This window comes from Talaromyces rugulosus, chromosome I, assembly GCF_013368755.1.
Source record: "Talaromyces rugulosus chromosome I, complete sequence".
Lineage (NCBI taxonomy): Eukaryota > Fungi > Ascomycota > Eurotiomycetes > Eurotiales > Trichocomaceae > Talaromyces > Talaromyces rugulosus.
Genome location: NC_049561.1, coordinates 761,656 through 783,224, shown reverse-complemented (window position 1 = coordinate 783,224; position 21,569 = coordinate 761,656). Strand labels below are relative to the sequence as shown.

The 21,569-nt window shown below is 47.5% G+C and overlaps 8 protein-coding genes across 8 annotated transcripts; 3 read left to right on the top strand and 5 right to left on the bottom strand.

The window, feature by feature from the left end:
* Positions 1-751: 751 nt before the first annotated feature.
* TRUGW13939_00247 (uncharacterized protein) lies at positions 752-1,697 on the bottom strand (the record flags this gene model as incomplete). Its single annotated transcript, XM_035483457.1, has 2 exons — positions 752-1,421; positions 1,525-1,697. 2 exons carry the CDS (start codon positions 1,695-1,697, stop codon positions 752-754), a joined length of 843 nt encoding a protein of 280 aa, XP_035339350.1.
* Positions 1,698-2,348: 651 nt separating this feature from the next.
* On the bottom strand, positions 2,349-3,753 carry TRUGW13939_00246 (uncharacterized protein; the record flags this gene model as incomplete). Its single annotated transcript, XM_035483456.1, has 2 exons — positions 2,349-3,489; positions 3,542-3,753. The coding sequence occupies 2 exons, from the start codon at positions 3,751-3,753 to the stop codon at positions 2,349-2,351; spliced, it is 1,353 nt and encodes a 450-aa protein (XP_035339349.1).
* A 928-nt stretch (positions 3,754-4,681) lies between these two features.
* Positions 4,682-5,929, bottom strand: TRUGW13939_00245 (uncharacterized protein; the record flags this gene model as incomplete). Its single annotated transcript, XM_035483455.1, has 1 exon — positions 4,682-5,929. The coding sequence occupies one exon, from the start codon at positions 5,927-5,929 to the stop codon at positions 4,682-4,684; it is 1,248 nt and encodes a 415-aa protein (XP_035339348.1).
* An 824-nt stretch (positions 5,930-6,753) lies between these two features.
* TRUGW13939_00244 (uncharacterized protein) lies at positions 6,754-8,502 on the top strand (the record flags this gene model as incomplete). The annotated part of the gene is made up of 1 exon (XM_035483454.1): positions 6,754-8,502. The coding sequence occupies one exon, from the start codon at positions 6,754-6,756 to the stop codon at positions 8,500-8,502; it is 1,749 nt and encodes a 582-aa protein (XP_035339347.1).
* A 471-nt stretch (positions 8,503-8,973) lies between these two features.
* Positions 8,974-9,853, top strand: TRUGW13939_00243 (uncharacterized protein; the record flags this gene model as incomplete). Its single annotated transcript, XM_035483453.1, has 3 exons — positions 8,974-9,045; positions 9,098-9,166; positions 9,218-9,853. The coding sequence occupies 3 exons, from the start codon at positions 8,974-8,976 to the stop codon at positions 9,851-9,853; spliced, it is 777 nt and encodes a 258-aa protein (XP_035339346.1).
* Positions 9,854-10,173: 320 nt separating this feature from the next.
* On the top strand, positions 10,174-11,979 carry TRUGW13939_00242 (uncharacterized protein; the record flags this gene model as incomplete). The annotated part of the gene is made up of 1 exon (XM_035483452.1): positions 10,174-11,979. The coding sequence occupies one exon, from the start codon at positions 10,174-10,176 to the stop codon at positions 11,977-11,979; it is 1,806 nt and encodes a 601-aa protein (XP_035339345.1).
* Positions 11,980-12,428: 449 nt separating this feature from the next.
* On the bottom strand, positions 12,429-13,048 carry TRUGW13939_00241 (uncharacterized protein; the record flags this gene model as incomplete). Its single annotated transcript, XM_035483451.1, has 2 exons — positions 12,429-12,447; positions 12,501-13,048. The coding sequence occupies 2 exons, from the start codon at positions 13,046-13,048 to the stop codon at positions 12,429-12,431; spliced, it is 567 nt and encodes a 188-aa protein (XP_035339344.1).
* Positions 13,049-13,661: 613 nt separating this feature from the next.
* Positions 13,662-21,178, bottom strand: TRUGW13939_00240 (uncharacterized protein; the record flags this gene model as incomplete). The annotated part of the gene is made up of 2 exons (XM_035483450.1): positions 13,662-14,613; positions 14,670-21,178. 2 exons carry the CDS (start codon positions 21,176-21,178, stop codon positions 13,662-13,664), a joined length of 7,461 nt encoding a protein of 2,486 aa, XP_035339343.1.
* Positions 21,179-21,569: the final 391 nt, after the last annotated feature.

The window sequence follows — 21,569 nt, the reverse complement described above, 5'->3', positions numbered from 1 at the left end:
TGATCACAGTTCGCCTCTTTTTTCTTGTCCTCCTCAAGTTCTGTAATGTTGGCCGGACTTGAGCTGATTTCAATATTTGAACTAAGCCCCAAAAAGTTAGATACGGAAAATGATAGCATAGACTTTTGTTTAAGATAACCCGCCTCATCACGGCCACTAATAGTGATCAGACTCGGATGTTCCTGCAGTATATGATATCCGCAGAGAGGTTAAAAACCGGCACACAACATTGGAAGAAGGCCAGAAACCCAGATTCCAATGTGATGAGACTGTAGATGGAGAATGTCAATCTTCACTATAAGCAAGGCGAAGATTCACTACTTTTTGATGAGAAAATAACATGCTGGGTTATGCCGAATTTAAATATTTCTGTTGCACTGAACCAACATACAAGGAGAGAACTCCCAGGGGTTTCAAGGGCTTTAATGGCTAGGCTATAAATAGAATGGGGAACCAATATTGAAAAAGATGTTTCTGTGATCACACCCTTTGTCTAGGCATCATCTGCTTCCTTACCATTAATAGGAAACAAAAAATAAAAGAGCAATATGTGGATTTTTGTTTTAGATAAATAGTTCTAAGCATCCCTGTTTTGTTAGAACAGATGATGTGAAAAGAGATTTGTTGAGTTATCGTATTTTTAACAACTCCGAGACAGAATCTCCACTCAACAAAGCCCTCTCCCCTACATATGCCCCTTATCTTTATTCAATGTCCCCCCCCCCCCCCCCCAAAAATACCAAAGAAAAATCTATCTAGGTTGTGGGTGGAAAAGCTGCGATATATATCGAATCAACCCTCTCATCGGATCCTCAGTACGAATGAATATAGTCAGGTTATTAATACAATTCCGGATGAGCGTCTGTCGGTCGACTCTCATTTGCAGCGTTCGAGCATCCTCGCAGCATTTCTCTGCCATCTTGAACGCGTGCAATTGTAACAAGGGAAGCCCTTGTTGAGTGGCAAATATGTACACGCGCAGATGAGCCACGAAGGGGTAGGTGTCGGTGATAGACTCTTCCTGGGCTTCACTGTACACAACTGGCTCTCCTTCGCCGTAGGGAATAGGCTCCCTGTCAACAGCAATGTTTATTGCGGAAGTCAGAGATGAAACACGAGGGCGAGCAAGTTGTAGAAGATACTCGTCTAGCCTGCTGTATCTTGAAGTGGGCATTCTGGTCTTTGCAGGGCTGTCAAGATCGAGATGTACGGGGTACTCGTTATAGTAAACCCACTTGACAAAACGCGCCACGGTGAGGTCGGAGCCAATGTGGAATGTGTAGACTGGTTCGCTTATCCCTGGAAGAAAGTTGTAGGCGAGAGGTATATAGATAAACGTTATCTCGAAGAGCTGTTCGTGCATGCGGAATAAGTTCTTAGACTCTTGACTTCGTACAAGAACGGTTGTCGGTTCGAGCAGTCTAGACACATTTCCCATGTATTAGTATAGTTCAGTACTTCAATTTTGAAAAAAAAAAAAACAAAAAAAAAACAAACAGAATATATCAATAACGGTATACAGACCCAATTTGAATCACCGAAGTCATGTAATCAAACAGTCGGTACCCGTAAGGGTTTGGCCTAAACGGCATGTTTTCCTGATGAACCAGCATGAAGAGGGGCGCATCTGCCCTGTTGGGCATTTGGTCTGCCCCGTTGGCATCTTCAGGGTCGTAATTGAGGGCTGGATGTTTCATCGTGGAGACAAGAATCACTTGGCGTCCTTGTATAACTATCACCTCAGGTTTCTGTACCAAGCTAATTGTCAGGGAAGTGGTATATGGATGAAATTACACGAGTGGAATGACACTAAGTTTGTTGTAGGAAGAAAAATGCCATTTTTTTATTGTGTGGTTATATAGCTACGAGCGGTGCCTAAAGTAAGCGGAAATCTCCTAATGTGGAAGGCGGAAGTGTAGCAAAAGGCAGAACTGGGCCCCCCTGGATTGAAACAAAGAACCGGTGTTATATTTAACTCCATGTTCGAGTTCTGCCGAAATGGCCTTGAAAACGTGATGACAAAACGGAATCTTTACTGTCATAGATGTATAGTCGAGTTACATTGATATGTAGTCTTGCCTGTTCGGAAGAAAAAGCCCTATCCACGCAACAACTTGTATGCATCCGTACACGTAAACATGAGAACTCTATTAGCTACCGATTTGCTTCATTTTAGTTTAATCATTGTTTTGTATTATCATTATCATTATTATTCTAAGTAAATGATCAATTTCTAAACCAGCGCCGAACGACAATGCAATGCTATAGTAGCTCATTATGCAGTTAGAGCTAATTCTAATAGGCGGGAATACCACAACTCCTGAGAAATGCGAGTTTAGGGCTCAGATTTACGCCTTGGGCTTTGGTTTCACAAAGGTGATGTAGGCCCACAGAACCCACCAGGCAACTCCTCCGCCAACAATGGTAGTACCCGCAAAGACAAGGGCTCGGACATAGTCGTCCTTCTCCGTATTGATCAAGGTGCCGGCGATGGGGTTCCCAATCAAAATTCCCAATCCATTGAAGCAAAAGGCCATTCCCATCCAGGTTCCCACCTGGCCCAGGTGGTTTGTGAAAGAGGCAATGATCGAGACGGGAAGTGACACGACACCTCCTGACATGAATCCGTACAAGATGCTAAAAACAACTAGCCCTGCCAAGGAGTCGATGGCAATCCAGGCGAACACGAGCACGGCAGAGAATATTGTCAATGTCGCCAGAATAATTGGGGCACCAAAACGATCGGCTAGCAAACCTGGGATGATACGTCCCAAGGCGGAGGCGGCATTCATTATCGAGAGAAGATAAAAGGACATGTTTTCATTGACGTTTGCATGGGTCTGGGCGTAGGTGATAATGTCGAAGAACGGGATATAAAGGCCGATGAATGCGATAAACATGCCAGTAACACAGATGTTGAAAGGGACACTCTGGAACGCAGACAAGTCGACCAGCTTACGGGCCTTCTTTGCAGCATCGCGCGGGGAACGAGAGCGCATTATTGCCAGACTGACAAGCAGGGTGCCCAGTGCGATGAAGCCAATGACTCTTGTTGCCCAGGGAAAGCCTAGCCGCGGTTGGAGCTGGCGAAAGACGATCGTATAGATGACCGATCCAACACTTCCTCCGGCAGCTGTGATACCAGTTGCTAGCGCGCGCTTGGTCGAAAAATAGGTTGCTACCAAGGCGACACTGGGCAAGAAGACGGCGCCAGCGCCCAGGCCAACACACAAGCCCTGGGCGAGGAAAAACTGGTAGTATTCTGTGCACAGACTAGTCATCATTATTCCAAAGACTAAGAAGAACGTGCCGCCAGCAATCAACTCCCGGTAAAAGCCTTTGTCGAATGCCGGACCCCCAACGAGGCCAAAAACGATCAGGAGAAAGGCTTGAAATGTGCCGATCCAAGATATGGACGAAGACGAAGTCGACTTGAGCAGAGTAAATTCATAATATGCTTGGAACGCGCCGAAAGTATTGATAATTCCCCTACCATCTCTACATCAGCTAATACATTCGACTGAACGAACAATCAGCATACCAGGAATTGAAGAATAGCAAAAAGGCCCCAAACACCTGGAGCCATGCCTTGAAACCGCCATTGGGAATCGGATCTGCGGGAGATGGTTGCTTCTCCTTGTCTTCGTCCTGGACTCTGAAGTCGGGCGTTTGCACGGACACAGCAGTAGATGACGATGTCGCTTCTGGGTCACCTGTTGTGTTTGAAGCAAAAATGGGTTCGTTGGGTGCCATGGTGTCGTTCTCTAAGGCTATCTGCGCGAAAAGAAAAGGATAACTCTACTACTCAGTCGATACCAGAAGAGAGCGTCAATTGATATTGTATTTAAGGCGCGAGATCAGTCGACCCGTCAAAGAACGATAAACCACCAACGACCAACACCAACACCAACCTCTGGAACAAAGGAGGAGAGACGTGAGAGTCGGCACATGCCTGAATTGAGCTACCACTTGTTGGTTTCTTAGAAGTAAATTTGTAAATTTGTAATCTCTCGCCCACCTCGAGCGTTGCCGGATTCAGCAGTCGCTCTTAGTGCTCACGCGCCAAGCCGGCTTTGCTGCCGACGATCCGCCATACCGCATAGAGAGTATCGCTTTGCGATAATTGCCTTATTGGGTAGGCCGGTGCACGACGAGACACTAAGGCTGCCCGAATAGGCAGCTAGTCTCCGTTCGATATGTAATCACTATGCATGTTCACAATTAGTATTATTATTATACGAGCAGAGAATTCTCCCTTGTGTGCTCTGAAAAGATTAAATACGGATTGGGGGCGGAGTATCTTGATCCTCGGTCTGTCGGCATGCCTCGGGAACAATAAGCTATGTGGATAGAAGTATGTAGTCGTGAGACGGAAGCTCTATAGCCGCATCCCAAGTTGGATACATGTAATAGTGATTAGCAATTAATGCACAGTAGATTACTACATACGCCAATACAGATGAGGCAGCTTTTGGTACCTAGTCATGATGTAATATCATGTTTGAACTTGTTGCTGAAACAGCAATTTCAATTGCCAATAATAAAACAGCACGGCGCTAAATAAACAATTTTCCCGTCATATCTCCCGTGATTGAAAAACCGTAACTCCATAGCCAAGATATACTAAAGAATAAAACACTGCTAGTAATGCACGGTATAGAAAGTAAATGCAGTAAACCAATCAATTGCAGCATGCTTGTCCCTGTCCCTTCCTCCACTGATCCGACTCTATCGTGACTCGGATCTGCTCCAGTCGTGCCGTAATGTACTCCAAACCCTCTGAAGCCCATTTCAAATTCGTGCAGTCAGTTTTCAACGGGGTTTTGCACTGCGATTTCATCGTCTCTGTCAAACGAATAAACTTTTTAACCGCATCCCAGAAGTGGCTAACAAAATCTTCGAACCCCTTGAGAGAAGACAGCGCGAGCATTCGCTTATGCGCCAGGTCTTCTTCATCCGACAGCTCATAGTTGCCGATGCCGATCTTGGCGGATTTGACATCCACGAATCGACATGACGCCAGACTACAGAACATGTAGAGCAGACGCTGGAGGATAATGATAGTGAGAAGAAAGCTCCATGTTCCTTTGGTGCAATCGGCGCACTTGAGTTGGCCGTTCAGCGCCTTGATGGTTTCGCGGGCGTTGTTTAGGATAGTATCGATACCAACATTGTTTAGATCTCGATAGTTGACCATGGCGGTAATGCAAGAGAGCTGCGACGCAAGACATGTGCAAGTCGTTGGCGGTGGATTGGTGAAAGGTGGGGTGTGAGGAGGGGAGAAAGCGTTCTGGTTCTGGTTGTGGTTGTGGTTGAGATGGCCGTTGGGTGGGTCGAACGCCTGAGTCGGAGGAACGTCAAATGTAAAGTTCGGATATAAATTCATGTCGTCAATGGCTGAAGAAGCACCCATGAAGGTACTGAAATTAAGCCATGAATTGTCGCTCAAGTCGCCCACAGGCGGCTGGCTGCCGGGGTTCAAGATGGCAGCCGGGTCGAGCATAGTAGAGTGATTGTTGACGCGAGTATTGTTAATGTGGTTATTGTTGTTGGTGTTGCTATTATAATTTGTGTTTGTCTCTTCGCGTATATGTGCGGCCATCGAAGAAGAGGTCGAAGAAGGCGTGGTGATCGGGGCTGGCGGCTGCATTTCCCGCAACGGGCTCGCCCGCAGTCTTCCGCTGCGTCTGGAGAAACCGTAATGACAATCCATGCTGCGAGTGCGACATCGCGAACAGGGATGGCCACCGCCACACCGGACTCGCGAATGCCGGCAGCCATCGCAGGCCTCTCGCAGGCGACGCTGTGACGGCAGGCCAAAGTCGCGATGGTGCGGGCTGACAGCTGGCGACGAGCCTGAGGTGTCGGACGAGGTGCGTGCATCCCAGGTCAGCGTGTATTGGGTTGGGACGCTGGCTGAGGAAACCATGGCGTAGGGTGGACACAGCGATTGTTTAATTTCTGGTTTTGCTCTGGTATTTTTTTTATTTTTTTTTTAGATCGTCGCTGAAGAACGATCGCAGCTGCGATCAATGCGGATTTCAGTGTCTCGCAGCGTCGGAGATTCGCAGTATGAGGCGATGACCGGCTGCAAGATCGTGCGCTCGCTGGTCAGCCGGCTGACAAACTAGTAATACCGCTTATTATTCTTCTTATTGTCGAGGACGACGTGAAAGCCTGAGGCAGCAATGTGTGAGCAATGAGCAGATTTGCGTGATTTTCTAAGAAAGAACAAAGAACAGTCGACATTATTATTATGAGTCGCTGCCTCAGGCCAAGGAAAAGCGGGGCTGGCCGCTCCTTCTTTGGTTGCGCATCCATGATCCCCGGTCGCTCTTGCCGTTTGTTGCACTTACTAATAATCCTTATTAAGCAGACAGATATCACCTGCAACCACCACCACCACAACAACAACAACATCAGGAGACTCATCTCGCTCCTTTCTCTTCCTGCTTCTCCCAGACCTCAATGGTGGTCTCCTCTCATATTGCCTTGTCGCGCTCATGAACTCGCCGTTTCCCAGGGGCCGCCGCCAGCGTGGCGTCGCTAGCAAAGTCTCGGCTGCGGGCCGCCGTGATTCGCTTGCTGGCGATACCATCGCATTTCTTAGGTTCTCGCCAGGCTAATCTCAGAATCGCCCGCCCATCGATCGTGTCCAAGAAAAAGGATGAAAAATGGAGATCCCGCTGCTGGTCGCTCTTCTCCAACTGCATCCGCACCTAGCAGCTCGCCTTCTGCTCCCCTTAGGCACCTATGGATAATGGGACATCTCCGACAGACATCATCACCTATGTCGGTGTTCCGCTCGCCGTCCTCGGCGTGCTCCCGATCTTGTACTCGTTCGTGCGCGCCATCCTAACCCAGCGCTCCATTCGTCTCAGTCTCAAGCGCCATGGCTTGCTCGATTCTGCCATCACGCGCGGCAGTCTCATGTCCGGCATCGTCGAGGTCGAACTGCCGCGATGCACCATCACCCCGTTCGATCGCGACTTGGATGCTGAATACTGGAAGCTGAATGCCTACCAGAGCACCTTGAAAGGCGGCTCTTGGTCGATTTTCTACTGGAATCGTTTGGTCACGGGTAGACGGCTGTATCGATGCCAGTTCAAGGATGAGTTGCGCCTGCCGCAGGCTGAGATAGACTTTGAGGAGCTTGTCGCTTTTTTGATGGATCGCGGCGCTGTGCCCGATCCAAAGGGCTGGCACATGTTGAAGACAATCGGCCTGTGGACGCCCACCGCGACCGCGCTGTTGAAGCCCCCGAACGACCTGCCGGGAACAGTCCTAAAGATCGCACCACCGGATGATTCGGAGGGTGTTTTGAGTTTACAAGTATATTGGCACACGAATTGGGACTTTCGGGATACCACCAGTTTGCCTCCGTTTTGGATGAGGTTGGGCCAGCCCAAGTTCGACAAGGTCATGGTTGAGTCAGAGACCACAATATCACTCTCGCCTAGGCTATCCAAAGAAAATGTCAATGAACCCGTCAATTCCCTCAATGAAAATGAAACTAAGCCACTGGCCCGCGAGGATACGCTCGTCGCTGGCTCCTCCACCGAATCAAACACCCTTCCGACGTCATCTCTCCTCGGCTCGATTGAACAGGCTAAAAACACCCTTACGACGTCTGCCAGTGACAGTGTGCGTTTCAAAATCGATGCAGAAATTGTTCGTAAACTTTCATTCGAGAGTGATGGAATTCTTACGGGCGAGACCCGGGACATGGCCAACGTTGGAGGAGACAACGGCAGCCTATGGTTTGTCTGCGCTGCTTCTACGATCTGCCAAGGCCAAAATTCGGGCCTATGGAATTTTACCATTCCGGACCAGATAGCTACATTTACCCGCCGCAAGTCGATTCCTTGCGGTGTGATGGTGGTTCTTGACCTTCTAGACGGCAAGGATGTCCCTCCATGGGCGTCACCACCACCGAAGACGCAAGAAAGTCATACGGAAATCCATCAGCGACTACAAGAGAGAGATGATGAAATGCGAATGGAACGTCTAATGACTCCCACCCAGGCAGATGAATCGCGACGCTCTCGGATGCTTCGTGAGGCCCGGCGTTTCCACCAACAAAACGTTAATCGGATGCAGTTGCAGCGAGAGTACGAGGAACGACGACTCATCGAGGCCATCCAATCCCCGCGACTCGACAACAACACCGTTGCAAATGCCACATTGGCGTATCTCATCCGAGAGAAGGTTATCCCCGATCACTTTTCGCTTCAAGAGTTGGCTCACGCAGTCTTGTACCTAATGATTCTAGATCAAACACACGCAAAACTCATCGCCGATATTCTAGAACGTTGGGCATTATGGGCTCAGTTTGGGGGGATGCAAAGTAGTCAGCTTACTCACTTGACGGACAACAAAGTCGCTTTCTGCTATGCGTCGGCTCTCGTAGCAGTAGTGCTACAGGCAAACTCTAGCAGCAACAATTTGTCGTCAGATATGTTGGACTGTATGAGGGTGTGGAAGAGAGTGAACCTAGGGTAGATTTTTCATGATTTATTTTAATTTAAATGTTTGAAACCCACGATATTAGAATGAAGCAACACCATTAAATAACAATTCATTTTTGTAGCCAGTTGTCAATATTCAAAGCAAAAGATCGGCCATTGGATCGTAGCCAGCTTTGGCTTGGCATTTCCCTAGCCCTAACTTTCGAATCTACGCTGATATCATCAATACCTACATATCGTCATGGCAGATGCTGCCTGCTACGAGCCATGGCTCGCAACGCTAGGCCGTGGATGCCTGGCAGAGACCGTGGAAACAGTGTATTCAATTACAGCAGATCTATAGATTTTGCAGGTACTATGCCTTTTTGGGTGAATCTTTTCGTGTACATTAAACGCTGCGCTGAACGATGTCCCTGAAATTTTTAAAATTCTTAAAATCAAGAAAAAAACTATAAGCCCAAGACATTATCACTGTTTTTAAATCGAAACTCACCTTGCAATCAACATGGATCGATTACAACTGATCCAAGAACAGAACTGGCACAGCATGAACGAAGATCCAGGTTGCGTCCTCCAGGTATGTTTCGCTTTTAATTCAGGGAATATTCCAGACTAACAAACTCACACAGAGCATTGAAGTCGAGGAGGAAGATCCAGATAATGATATTTCCGAGACAGAATCCAGTCCTGTGGATACAGTAAGTCTTACAGTTTTCCTCCACCAGCCCTAAATCTAACGAAAGAAAAAGGAATCAAATAGGGCCGAAGCCTCGTTTTCGGATTTTCTTTCGAGCTCGTCCCGCAATCTGACCCTACTTCAAGAAACACCTTCGTACTCTTTGGAGCAATATGAATACGAATCCCGCGAGCCCAGTCCTGCCTTTTCAGAAGCCCCAACCGTGGTGGAATCCCGATGGACCGGGCTGCTTCGCGATATTTTCATCCTGACATCCGGGTACAAAATCGAAGAAGAAGATCTCGACGAAGAAAGTGACGAGGGCGACTGCATCACGACTGTCCGAGAACTCAAGGATGGTCAATTCCCCACTCGCCTTGTAGTCATAGACTTGGATCCACATTTGTTTGAGGATGGCCTGTGGGATTCAGGGCGTCAGTTGCTGGCAAGTAGACTTGCAGAAGCGGTGGACGAAATGAAGAGGGTGCGAGGGCCGGAACGGACGCGAAGGAGGAAGGCCAAGGTTGGCGGTGTTCTCTCCATTGGCGAATTTTCACAATTTTACCACATGAGTGACAAAAAAGAGGGTTTGCAAGAGGACATGTGGGTGTTTGGTGGGAAGAGTCTGCTGCACTGGGAGGAGGACGAGCAAGATATTCGGGACATGTTGACGTATTGGACCCAACAGAGGTTGTTGTTTGATGCTTAGGGGTCTTTATGATTTATTCTTTATCTGTTTGCTGTTAGTTTCTTTATATGTGGTTGTCGCCTGCCTTGAACGCGGCAAACACTGGCATAATTCCCCAAGGCAACCAACACCCCGGACTTTCTTCTATAATCATTACATGTCTTCATCATCATCAACATCACATACAAGAGCATATCTAGCCCATGGCAGCTACGCCTCGCTGGCGGCCCTCAGCGCGGCAGAGCAGTGCGAACACTGGCCAATGATACGATTTTCTTCTCGTTACAGCTCATATCTAATCACCCCATACCCACTTCGAACGTCCACACCGCACATCCACCATGGCAACCATGCTACACCGCCAAATCCACAACAACCTGTTGAAATCAGAAGACTATCAGTCTGTTGACGACCTCAGTCGATTCGTTCGTCTCCGAAATGCGCACGTGGCTCATCGGAACACCTACGCCGATTATCAAGACCGCTCGAGACGCACAAACCTTGCAGAGTTGCTTCACATTTGCCACAGGCTGTCTCGCCTTTTGTCCATTGCTAGCTCGTCTTTACCCGATTCACCTAAATCACCAGACAAAGACGAACCTCAGGTTATCCCATATCCACAACATATCCGCAACTGGGACGATTTGCCCACACTACAGGAAACAGTGTGGAACTTTCTGGGCGAGAGAAGCACCTTTTCAAACGCCCATGTTTTCCCTTCGGACTTTCAGTGCAGCTTGGTCGAGCACAGTATTCACCCTATTTGCTCTTCCAAGGATGTTTACAACTTTAGACATCAGACTGTCCATCGCTTCCTTCATCTCATTTGGAGCCAATTACTCTGTGATGAGACGATAATTACTTCTTGTCTTCGAGAAGCATATGACTGTCTAGCAGATCCTTGTGGAATCGCTACTTCAACCCTAGAATTCGAGCTGCAGGCTGATTCGGCTGATTGTTGCGTTTATCTCCTCGCAGATCGTCATGAATTTCCAATCTTCTTCGTCCAGTACATCTCGACACAGGACTTGCCGACCGCACAGATCAGACAGCAACCTACAAACCTACACTTTGAAAAAGACGTGTTGAATAGCGGGGGAACACAGACCGCTTTTATTGCAGCCGTAGCCCGTGCATATGCTCAAATGCTATCCACAGGGAACCGTTCATGTTTATTAGATAACGGAGAATCTCTGGTATTTCTTCAAGCAGATGAAACACGCCCTGATACGCTGAATGTTTTGAAATACATACCCGCTGACGAACTTGGAGAGGACGCAGAAGGAGATTCTGACAAGACTGTTGTTGCACAATACCTGACATTCGCTCTTTTATCGTTACAAGCTACCGCGCCTTCGCAGAAGTGGTATGATGCAGCTGCCAAACTTCCAACCTGCCTTCTCGATTCCAAAGGGGTGAGAAGCCAACCTGATAGCACTGGTTACCCGCACCGCTCACAGGACCTGGGAAATATTTACGCGCCGATATTTGTGTCAGCCAAAACCGACCGGCCATTCTGCACGTCGAAATGCCTTTTGAGTCTTAGTAGAGATGAGGAAATCGACCAGAAATGTCCGAATGCCCGAGACCACGGGGACCAATACCACGAAATCGAGCCTGCAGTTCTACTCAACATCCTCTACAATCAGCTCGCGCGGAGCGATCAGCCATATGCTTTTCGTCCCATTCATCTGCATGGCAAACATCATCACTATCTCAAAGGGACTATCCCGGGATACGGTTACACCTTTCTCGTCAAGGCTGTGGAACAGGGTCATGTGGAGGCGCTTGAAAATGAGTTTCACTTTTATGAACGGATACCAGCTTCCCAGGGATTCGAAATTCCCATTTGCCTAGGCATGATTGATTTAAAGGCGTGTATCGGTCGATCACACACTTACTACGGAAAGAAGTGCGAAAAAATGCTGCTTCTAAGCTGCTCAGGGGTGTCTGCAGCTATCGTTGTCGACAAGGGTTCCATTGACCATCTAACAGAGGACAGAAAGGTTCTTGAGATGGAGCTAAAAGAAATACACGAACTGGTAGAGATGGGAATGCGAAATCTGGATCTATCGTGGTGTAATCTAGTGTGGAATCAGCAGGAGGAGCGTCTGGTGTGGATCAACTTTTTATTTTGGCAGGAATAATTGGTGATTTTCTGTTTTGAGGGTCGTTCGTTAATGACTATGTTTCAAATATTCTCGATTATTTTGAAAAGTGGAAAACATTGAACTGTTGGCATTCCTGGACATACATGTACGCTGGTCTACTTAATGAAACATCTTTCTCCATAGTTTGAAACCCACACAAAAAAAAAAGAAAAGCAAAGAAAAAGAGACAGTCGAAATGCATCATTCAAGAACTATCAGTACTATCAATACTACTAATACTACTAATACTACTAATACTATCAATACTATCAATACTATCAATACTACCACTATCGAACTCAAGAATACTCCAGTCTTTGGCCCAAGCAATGTACGGAGATGTGCTCAGTACTTCGTGTAGAGACGGTTCTCGGGGCCCATACCACACGAGAAGAAAACGCTTCTTATTGTCCTCGCCACCATGTCTCGGGCCTATCATTTCAATTCTAAAGGGTTTGGTTGACACTATCAGTATTTCGGACGTTTGCGTGATAATTTCAAAAAGAGATAAAACTTACGGATCTTCTTTGTAAAGAAGCCTGTCAATATTGAGAGTCACGAACTGTTGAAAGAGGGCATCCGCCTTCTCCACATCATAGGGCTCGATAAATTTTTTTGGAATGTATTTATGGATATAATTTGGATGTGAAACCATCCGGCCATAGTCGTCTTGCTTGAGGTATATGTCGTGGAGCACACGGCCGAGTTCGCTGGGTTCGAGAGCGGGGACTTGCACCTTCGTCTCAGGCTCTGTTGGATCTTGACGAGTAATGTAACGCCGTTTCTTGTATTTTAACTTCTTTGCTTTTCCTTCCGCATCTGCATCATAGCTTGGCTGCTCATTGCCGAAGTTGTAGACGGGTTGAGGCTCCGCCGCCTTCTGCCTCACAGGCTTCGCGTCCAAGGTCGTTTTATCCACAGGCTTCTTCTCATCCAGAGGCTGCTCGTTCATGGTCTCGTGAGGTGGACAAGTAGGACTGGATGCATTGCCCTCATTCTCGCTGAGAGCTACATCAAAACGCGCCCAGCTCCTAGAACGACAGATTTTCTTCGTGGTAGATTCCATGCTGTTAGTTCTGGCGAGTTCTGTTATTCAGGGAAATATTTGTTTCAAAGTCTGCAATGTTGCTTCAACCGAGATCGACTTAAAAAATGAAAAATGTCGAAATAGTCCAACGTGCGAGATTATTACAGTTATATATGTGTTAAATAAGACTTTCATTTTACGGGAGCTTTCAATGTTCCTTTCCAAACTCATTGATGCCAATTACAACAAAGCCTTTCTTTAACTATAGTCCATCCTTTATTGAAGACATAGAACAATATGCACCGTGAAAGGGGAAATGAGTTGGTACATTGACCATCACACAACGAAACTGACACGCTGAAAGGAGTATAATGTAACAACCCCCAAAAATAGGATATAAATAACGATAATGCAGAGTTCCCTTGATCACCCTGTAACATTTTTGAAGGAAAAGTGCTTGCACAGAATTACCGTTTTTAATGCTTTATGGTGTCTCAGGCTTTCAGGGGCTGCTGAAACCACTGATTGGTGCGAATGGTGACAAATGCCCCACATGGAATATCGCAACCCTAAGCATTTCCCAATGTAGAAAAAATTGTGATATAGCAAATTAATACAGACACAGATAGATTAAATTAGTAAAAATTGCTAGCTACACAATAGTAGAACACCTGGATGCGGCACTGTGAGTCAAATCCCCAATGGAAACACCACTCAAGATTTCCAAAATAGACACATCAACACCGATCTCTTTACTAAACCAACTACGAAGGTCAAGAGCAATCAACGAGTCAACTCCTAGCTCAGCCAATTGTGTTTTCTGAGATAGATTTCCTTGGTCTTGAGATAGTCCGAGCTTGGTACGAAGTTTGGCTATTAGTCCAGTTGAAATTATCTCCAAGATTTCCTCGTTTGATGTGGTTTTTTCTAGTTGGCCCTTTATCGAAAGTGTGTTGTGTGCCGAGAATCTCTCCTCGGGAACAGAGAACTGCGCGCTGTAATTAATAATCGGCCAAATCTTTGGAACGGCGTAGCAAAGGGCATCGGGGTAATCCCTTGGGTTGATCTGCCTGGACCCTGCAATAACCTCTGGATCACGACCAGAACCCGGTCGTCCAGCAAGTATTCCCTCGGCGAAAAGTTCATGAAAATCGCGTTCTGATAAATGAGTTGGACCCATCCTATCCGTTAACGATTTTATGAAACCCCGAGTGACGTTCTCGAGATATCCCAAACCAATGATCGCACCGGGATGGATAACGCTGCCAGGTAAATTGAACCGTTCTCTTCGCTGGCGGACAAGGCTGGCCATAAACGTAGCAGCAGCACCATAGGCTGTCTGCCCAGGGTTTCCAATCGGGCCGGTAAGAGACCCAACGAGGATGAAAAAGTCGAGCTGCTTTGGGTCGCGGTAGAGTTCATTCAGAAGTATGCTTCCTTGGACTTTGGGCTTGAAGTTACTTTCCATCGTGCCTATGCTCATATTGCTGAATAGACTATCATTGAGTACCATTGCTCCGTTTACAACACCACCCACCGGGGGAAGTTGCTGCTCGCATATAGCATTATGTACCCCGAGGACAGAATCACGATTGCCAACGTCCCTAAAATGGTACACTATGTCAGTGGTGTCATAAATACAAGATATTATAATACTGACATGGCCATATATAAAATTCGAGCACCCATATTGGACATCTTCTCAATCCACCACGAGTTCACCCTTGGCGATCGGCTAGCTAGAACAATCGTTCGCGCGCCATGGCCAATCATCCACTCTGCAAGGGATCTTCCCAAGTCTCCTGTCATGCCGACAAGAAGATAGGTTTTATGAGTGGAAAGTGTGATCAACGAACTTGCCGTGCGTACTTGCACCGGGACACTAGTCGTTAGAGTCCAGTCAACGATATCGAGTTGAGCCTTATCCTTGAACGGAATATCAGGTAGGCTATGAGCCGGGACTGAGTCGAAGGGCTTCCAAGACGTGGCTCGATCCTTTGAAAAATTAATTGCTCTTTCAAATACTTTCATGGCTTGCTCATCTGGATCGCCTCGACAAGCTGAAGATGACCGGTAGATATCCTCCAAGTCCAAATAAATTGCATTTTTACCCAGAGAGGCCTTAATGTGCGAGGAAAGAACGTCCTTTTCGCCCATGCCAATAACGAGAGAAATATTTCCTGGCAACAAACGAGAAACTTGGCGAAGAGAGCTTTTTTCGTGGAAATATATGGTGTCGGGATCACTCCTGACGGATGAGGGCCCGCTGGCACTGAAAATAACACGAGTTTCATTGTCCTGGGAAAAATACGACAACGCTGCTTGGAGTTCTTCTCCAATGGTACCCGGTTCATGAACAAGAATAGCTGTCCCTAGGTCTGCCTTGGTGACTATATGTAATGCTAGAAGCGCTGCAGCGACATTTTTCATTAGTGTAGCTTTCGAATGAGTTGGCACGTCGTCCAAAAGTGTATGGCATCGAGAGAGAGGCGCCGTCACAACGGATGCATGTTGGTCGCTCAATGCTAAAATCTGCTGACCACTCACTGCATTCCTTCCAGCTACGATGTGAAAGAAATTGTTTCCATTGATCGGCAATGCCTGAAGCGTAGAACACCCAACATTGATAGTAGCTGACGATTGATTTGTCTGGTCTTGTTCATCTTCGCGTTCGCAGGCTTGCTCAAAGCAATACTGCAAGTTCCCATCTTTCATCCGTTCCGGACCGACGACATGCACGGCAGACTGGATATCAACCTGGTAAGGTTTCACCGCATAACGACCTGAAAGATGCCGCTGATTCAAAGACTCGCTCCATTGCATACGCGGAATCATGATATGCCCATTATCAGTCAGCATCAGTTCAAACTCGTAGTTATCGACGCGCTTAGACAGCTTATAATCGTTTTGAGAGTCGGAATGTACCAGGCGCATCAATATTTGCGCTAGTTTGGTTGCCGTGCCAGACTGAACCTTTTCCACCTGAAGATGTTGAATTTTGGAGAGAGGGTACTCAAAAGCGGCTGATCGGAGAAAACCCTTGCTCATTCCTATGAAAGGATCCTCTGTATCACGAGCCGGGGAGACCCATAGCAGGGTACCAGCGACGTTTAGGATTTGCTGCAGTCGTAGTAGACGTTGTTCGGGAATATTGTAAAAGATTGCCTTATCCATGTCGTCTAGCAACATGAAAATTGTCGGAGTCGAGTCTTGTATGTCTGATGCTTCAATACTTGCGAAATGAACAATACTTTTAAAGTATGGCGTTAACAGATCGACTAGGGACGATATGAGATGAGGAGCTTGGTCCGAAGTACCACCAACCAAAACCAACCCGTGATCGAGTACTCGGGTAGAACCCAACGGGACTTTAAGCAAAAGAAGACGATCGTCGGCTGCTCTTGAAACAGTGATCAATAATCCCAATTCATCTTCCTGCGATGGGGTGGCAGTCTCAATACCAGTGAATCCGTTACGTAGAAGTAGACTTTCCCATCTATCCCTCATTTGGAACGGGCTCTCGGGGTTGTCTTTTAGAATTCGACTACTCCACCAGGCATCGCTTGCAAGCGCACCGAATATCAAAGGAGCACAGAGGCTATCCGAACCGTCAAGTATAGAAGAAATGAGGAAGCCACCAGGTTTTAATAGTGTTCGGACATTCTGTAGTGCATCCTGGGACTGCAAAGTGTGCAGCACACAGCCCGGATCAATGATTAAATCGTAAAAGTGGTGTTCAAACCCTTGGTCCAAGGGGGGAAGTTCGACGTTGAGCGATTTGAAAATGAGTCGATCATCTTGCTTATCAACGCAAGAGCGAATACTTTCGAAACCATCGTTGATATTGTCAGTGTATGTGTAAGAGTGGTAGGCACGTCCAATCTGATCAAGCATAGAACGCATGGCAGACCCATTTCCCGTACCGATTTCAAGGATTTTCAAAGACGGAAACCGAAATACAATCTGTCTGACTAATCCTGTGAGTCTTTTGAGCAACGGGTTGATATGCTCGCTATCTTTATACAGCTTTTCGAGAGAACTTTTATGCTGTTTCTTTGTGATTGTAGTATCCTCTCTACGCAAAAAAGGAATCAAGTCCCGTCCCATGTCTTGCACAACTTGAAGCTCAACCTGTGAAGCAGAACTCGATATAGAGTCCAACAGATAGTCCCATGAGTCATTTAGCCATTCACGACTTATACTCTTGTTTTTGCCCTCGTGAACACCCATGAGAACATGATCCATCCAGGCTAAAATACAAGACCCTTTTGTCAGGTCTTTTGACCCATTGGTCACCAACTGCTCGTGGGCATCCTTGGTGTATCGCAAAGCAACTCTGTCGACCAACTGCCAGTCAATATTTGGTTTTGGTGTGGTGCCATCTATCAAAAGAGGATGAGGCTCCAAAGGACCCCAAACTATATCTGCAAAAAGCAAGTCATCGTCTGTTGGGGTTGGTTCGATAATTGGGCATAATTTGACGTTCTCGACCGAAATTAACCCAAGGCCATCTTGATCAAACATGTGAACATCACCAGTCGACACAGCAGCGTTATTTACCGTGATATAAGAGTCGAATGAAAGTTGATTGTTAGTGTCAAATTTCCACAAAAGGGGATTGATTGTGATGCGATCAATTCCAATAGGGACAGTCAAGGGATATTGTTGTCCATCGCCAGGAGCCCTGGAAGCGGCGTTGAGACTGTGCAACCCGGCATCCAAATTTGCTGGATGTAGACGGAGCGAAGAGCCATCATTGGGATCATCTGCAATTTTAATAGTACCACTACACATATCCATTTTCCTAACAAGATTCGTTATGGCTTGAAATGGTCCAGAATAATTCAATCCAAGTCGACTTAGGGAGCTGTAAAAGTCCTCCACATCCACTTTTCGTAAGTCCTGCTCAACCCCGGCTCTCAGTGGAAGAAGGTCCGGATCAAGCTCGCCAAAAGTCATCGTCACACGGCCGGAGGCGCAGGATTTCATTTTCTCGCCAAAGTTGGCCAAGCAGTTAAAAGTGCCAGCAAAGAAGTCATCCGTGCCATCTGTCCCTTCGAGATGAAAGAGAATTTCCACACCGTCCGTGCTATGGGCCGGGATAACAATGGCACGATCGATCTTTAGGTCTTCGATTTCGATTGAGCACAACGAACGGTGGGTGCCAGTTATTATCGCCGCAGCTTCAACAACCATTGATATATAACCTGCTGCTGGAAAGACTATCCTCGACTCAACACAGTGGCTACTTAACCATGGCAAGCGCTGGATACTCAAAAAGTTACGCCAACGCCATTCACCTGGGCAGTTTCTCGCAATGGAATTTCCAAGAAGAGGATTGGGCGGTAATGTGCGGTGTAGAAAGTCGCTAGTCAATCTAGAATGTGCCCAGTAAGATTGCGTATGGTCGAATGGATATGATGGAAGGTTTCTGATGGGTTTGAATGCCCATGATTTGTCGAATATTGCTATATAATTAGCAATGTTGATTGCGTCTGCACCGAGATGCGCCACGGACAAGCCTACGGCCATTGATAGGCTTTCAATACTGCTTTTTTTTCGTTCGGCCAAGGCAATGTAGGGCAAATCGGATTTTCCTTCCAAGGTTGACAATATCTGTAAAGAAGGGCCTTTTAGAGCAGGATGTGGGCCGATTTCGAAAAGGGCGTCGATTTCGGGGCACTCGGTCAAAGCCGTGGACAATGCTTGGGAGAACATTACAGGACGGATCATATTATCTTTCCAGTACTCGCTTGTGAATGATTTCGAGTGAATATCCCAGTCAATGCAATCACCGTTGAGCACACTAGAGAACCATTTGGTAGAGGTCTGGGTGACTTTAATATCGCATTCATTGAGCGCACGGCAATAAGGCTCAGCGCACGGCAGCATGTGACGAGAATGGTATGCAGTATCCACGTGTAGCGTTCGAGGGGATTGACCTAGACTTTCTAGTAACCATTTGAGTTCATCCAAAGCGTCCAAGTCGCCAGAGAGTGTTATATTGGACGGCGAGTTGCACGCCGCGATCTCAATTTTCCCAGAAAACTCGTTGGTGCAAATTTCCGTGGCTTGGTCCCATGAGAGATCTACCGCCAGCATTCCTCCAGCAGATTTATTTTGTTCAACAACGAATCCGCGTAAGTATGCTATTCGAATAGCGTCTGAGAATGTCAGAATGCCAGCAGCATAAGCAGCTGCGATTTCACCAGAAGAGTGCCCGACCACCACGTCAAATGATATCCCTAATTCGCGAAGAATGTTGACTTGGATAATTTGGACTGCTGTACGAATAGGTAGTGAGATCATGGCCTCGTGCAATCTCGACGACGAGTCAGGTGCTGATAATTGTTCAATCATGGAAAATTCGGGACGATATTGAGGTGGCAGTTCGTCTAGAGAATTTTGCATATCCTGAAGCCATGAAAAGGCATCAGTACTGGCAGATATAAGATCCAAACACATCTGTGGCCACTGTGCTCCTTGACCGGTGAAGATACCGAGAGTTTGCTTGGGCCTTGTATGATTGATCGGGGTTATTAAGTCTAGAGAAAGGGCGTCCGACTGGTTTAATTTGTCTTGAAGTTTGCTCGCCAGGTCATCGGCTGAAACTGCGGTGAAAATAACTTGATGTTTCAACTGAGATTTGTGGGTTATCAAAGATGCCGCAAGATTTAGTAGGTCGGTATCCGGATTTTTTTCAAGATATTCTTTATATTGGCCCAGAACTGCGAGCAAGGAGCTTGGTGATGCCGCGGTGAAAATAAACGGAAGTATTACCGGCAATGTCGCCCGTGAAGTCAGAGAAAGGTCTTTGTGAGATGAATTATCGTGGTCAAAACTCTCGAGAATCACATGAGCATTGGTCCCACCTAGTCCGAAGGAGTTGATCGATACTCGGCGAGGAACACCAGGAGGAAGAGGGGGCCATGGCAATTCTTCGGTGGGTACTATAAGCCGTGTAGAAAGCGGCTCTATGTTTGGGTTGAAACGATTAAAATGCAGGTTTGGAGCAATGGTATTGTTTTGTAAGCACAGTGAAGCTTTGATTACTCCTGCCAACCCGGCGGCTGCCTCGGTATGGCCGATCACAGTTTTGATGGAGCCAACATGCATGACATCAGACGAGTCGTTTTGGCGGTCTAGGGAAGAATCTTCAAAAAAGACCTTGTAGATAGCAGCGGCTTCTTCTGGGTCTCCCGCCGGAGTTCCTGTTCCGTGTGCCTCGAAGAACTGGCAGCGATCCTCGGCACGGGTGGCATCTAGACCAGCGCGTTGGTATGTAGATCTGATTAGTTGCTGTTGAGCGGTGCTGTTAGGTATTGTTAGACCCTTCCCACGACCGTCTGCGTTGATTCCGATCCCTCGAACAACACATTCAATGGGGTCACCGTCTCGAAGCGCATCTGATAGCCGTTTGAGGACGATGGACGCCACTCCTTCTCCTCGGGCGTATCCATCAGCTCGATCGTCCCACATATGACAACGGCCAGTAGGAGAAATCATGTGCAACTTCGACTCGGCCACAAACATGTACGGCGACAGGATGAGACTGCTTGCAGCGGTGACGGCCAGCGAACACTGTCCACTTCGCAGTGCTTCCACGGCCGAGTGCATGGCCACCAAACTAGACGAGCAGGCAGTATCGATGCAGACCGACGGCCCGTGCCAGTCATAGAAATACGATATCCGGCTAGCCGTCATCGAGGTCGCTGTCCCGGGAGCACTGTACTGCGGCATGGCGTCCATGTCTGAGGTTGTAACAGAAGCATAGTCATTGCTCATGGAGCCGCAATAGACGGCCGTGTCGGAGCCATGCAGCTGGTCGACACGCAGCCCAGCTGTCTCGAGGGACTCGTAGACGGTCTCCAACAGCAGGCGCTGCTGGGGATCGATGGCGTTGGCCTCGTTGGGCGAGATGTTGAAGAAGGAGGCGTCAAAGGCGCGAACATTGTCGTCCAGGAAGTACGCGTCGCGGGTATTCGTGGTGCCTGGGTTGCTGGCGTCTGGGTGGTAGAAGGCGTCGATGTTGAAGCGATCGGCGGGGATGCAGGACGCAACATCGCGAGGCTGTCGGAGCAGCTGCCACAGGCGCGCGGGCGACGAGGAAGCGCCGGCGAAGCGACACGCAGAGCCGATGATGGCCACTGCCGGGGCTTCTGGGGCCATTGGTGGTGTTTCTTATCAGCATTAAATGAATACAAGAATATACTACAATCAATATTTATCCTAGGTGGCTATTGCCTGGAATAAATAACAATAATATCAGCTGTAAGCCCCGTCAGCCCTCAGCAGTCAGCCCCAAGCCTGCAAAAGCTAAAACGGTGCCACTCGGATTCTATTCTTAGACTTTGGACATGGATAATCCTACACTGTATACATACTGTCCCTATACAAATGATTCTGTACTATACAGTATACAGTATGCGCACCCCACCTCTCCTCCGCACAGGCTGCCCCGCTCTACCGTGCCGAACTGATCCTCCTCATCATTGCTCTTCTGGATCCTTCCACGCCCCCCCTCGCCGTGATCAATTGAGTCTCTCGCTACTATTATTAT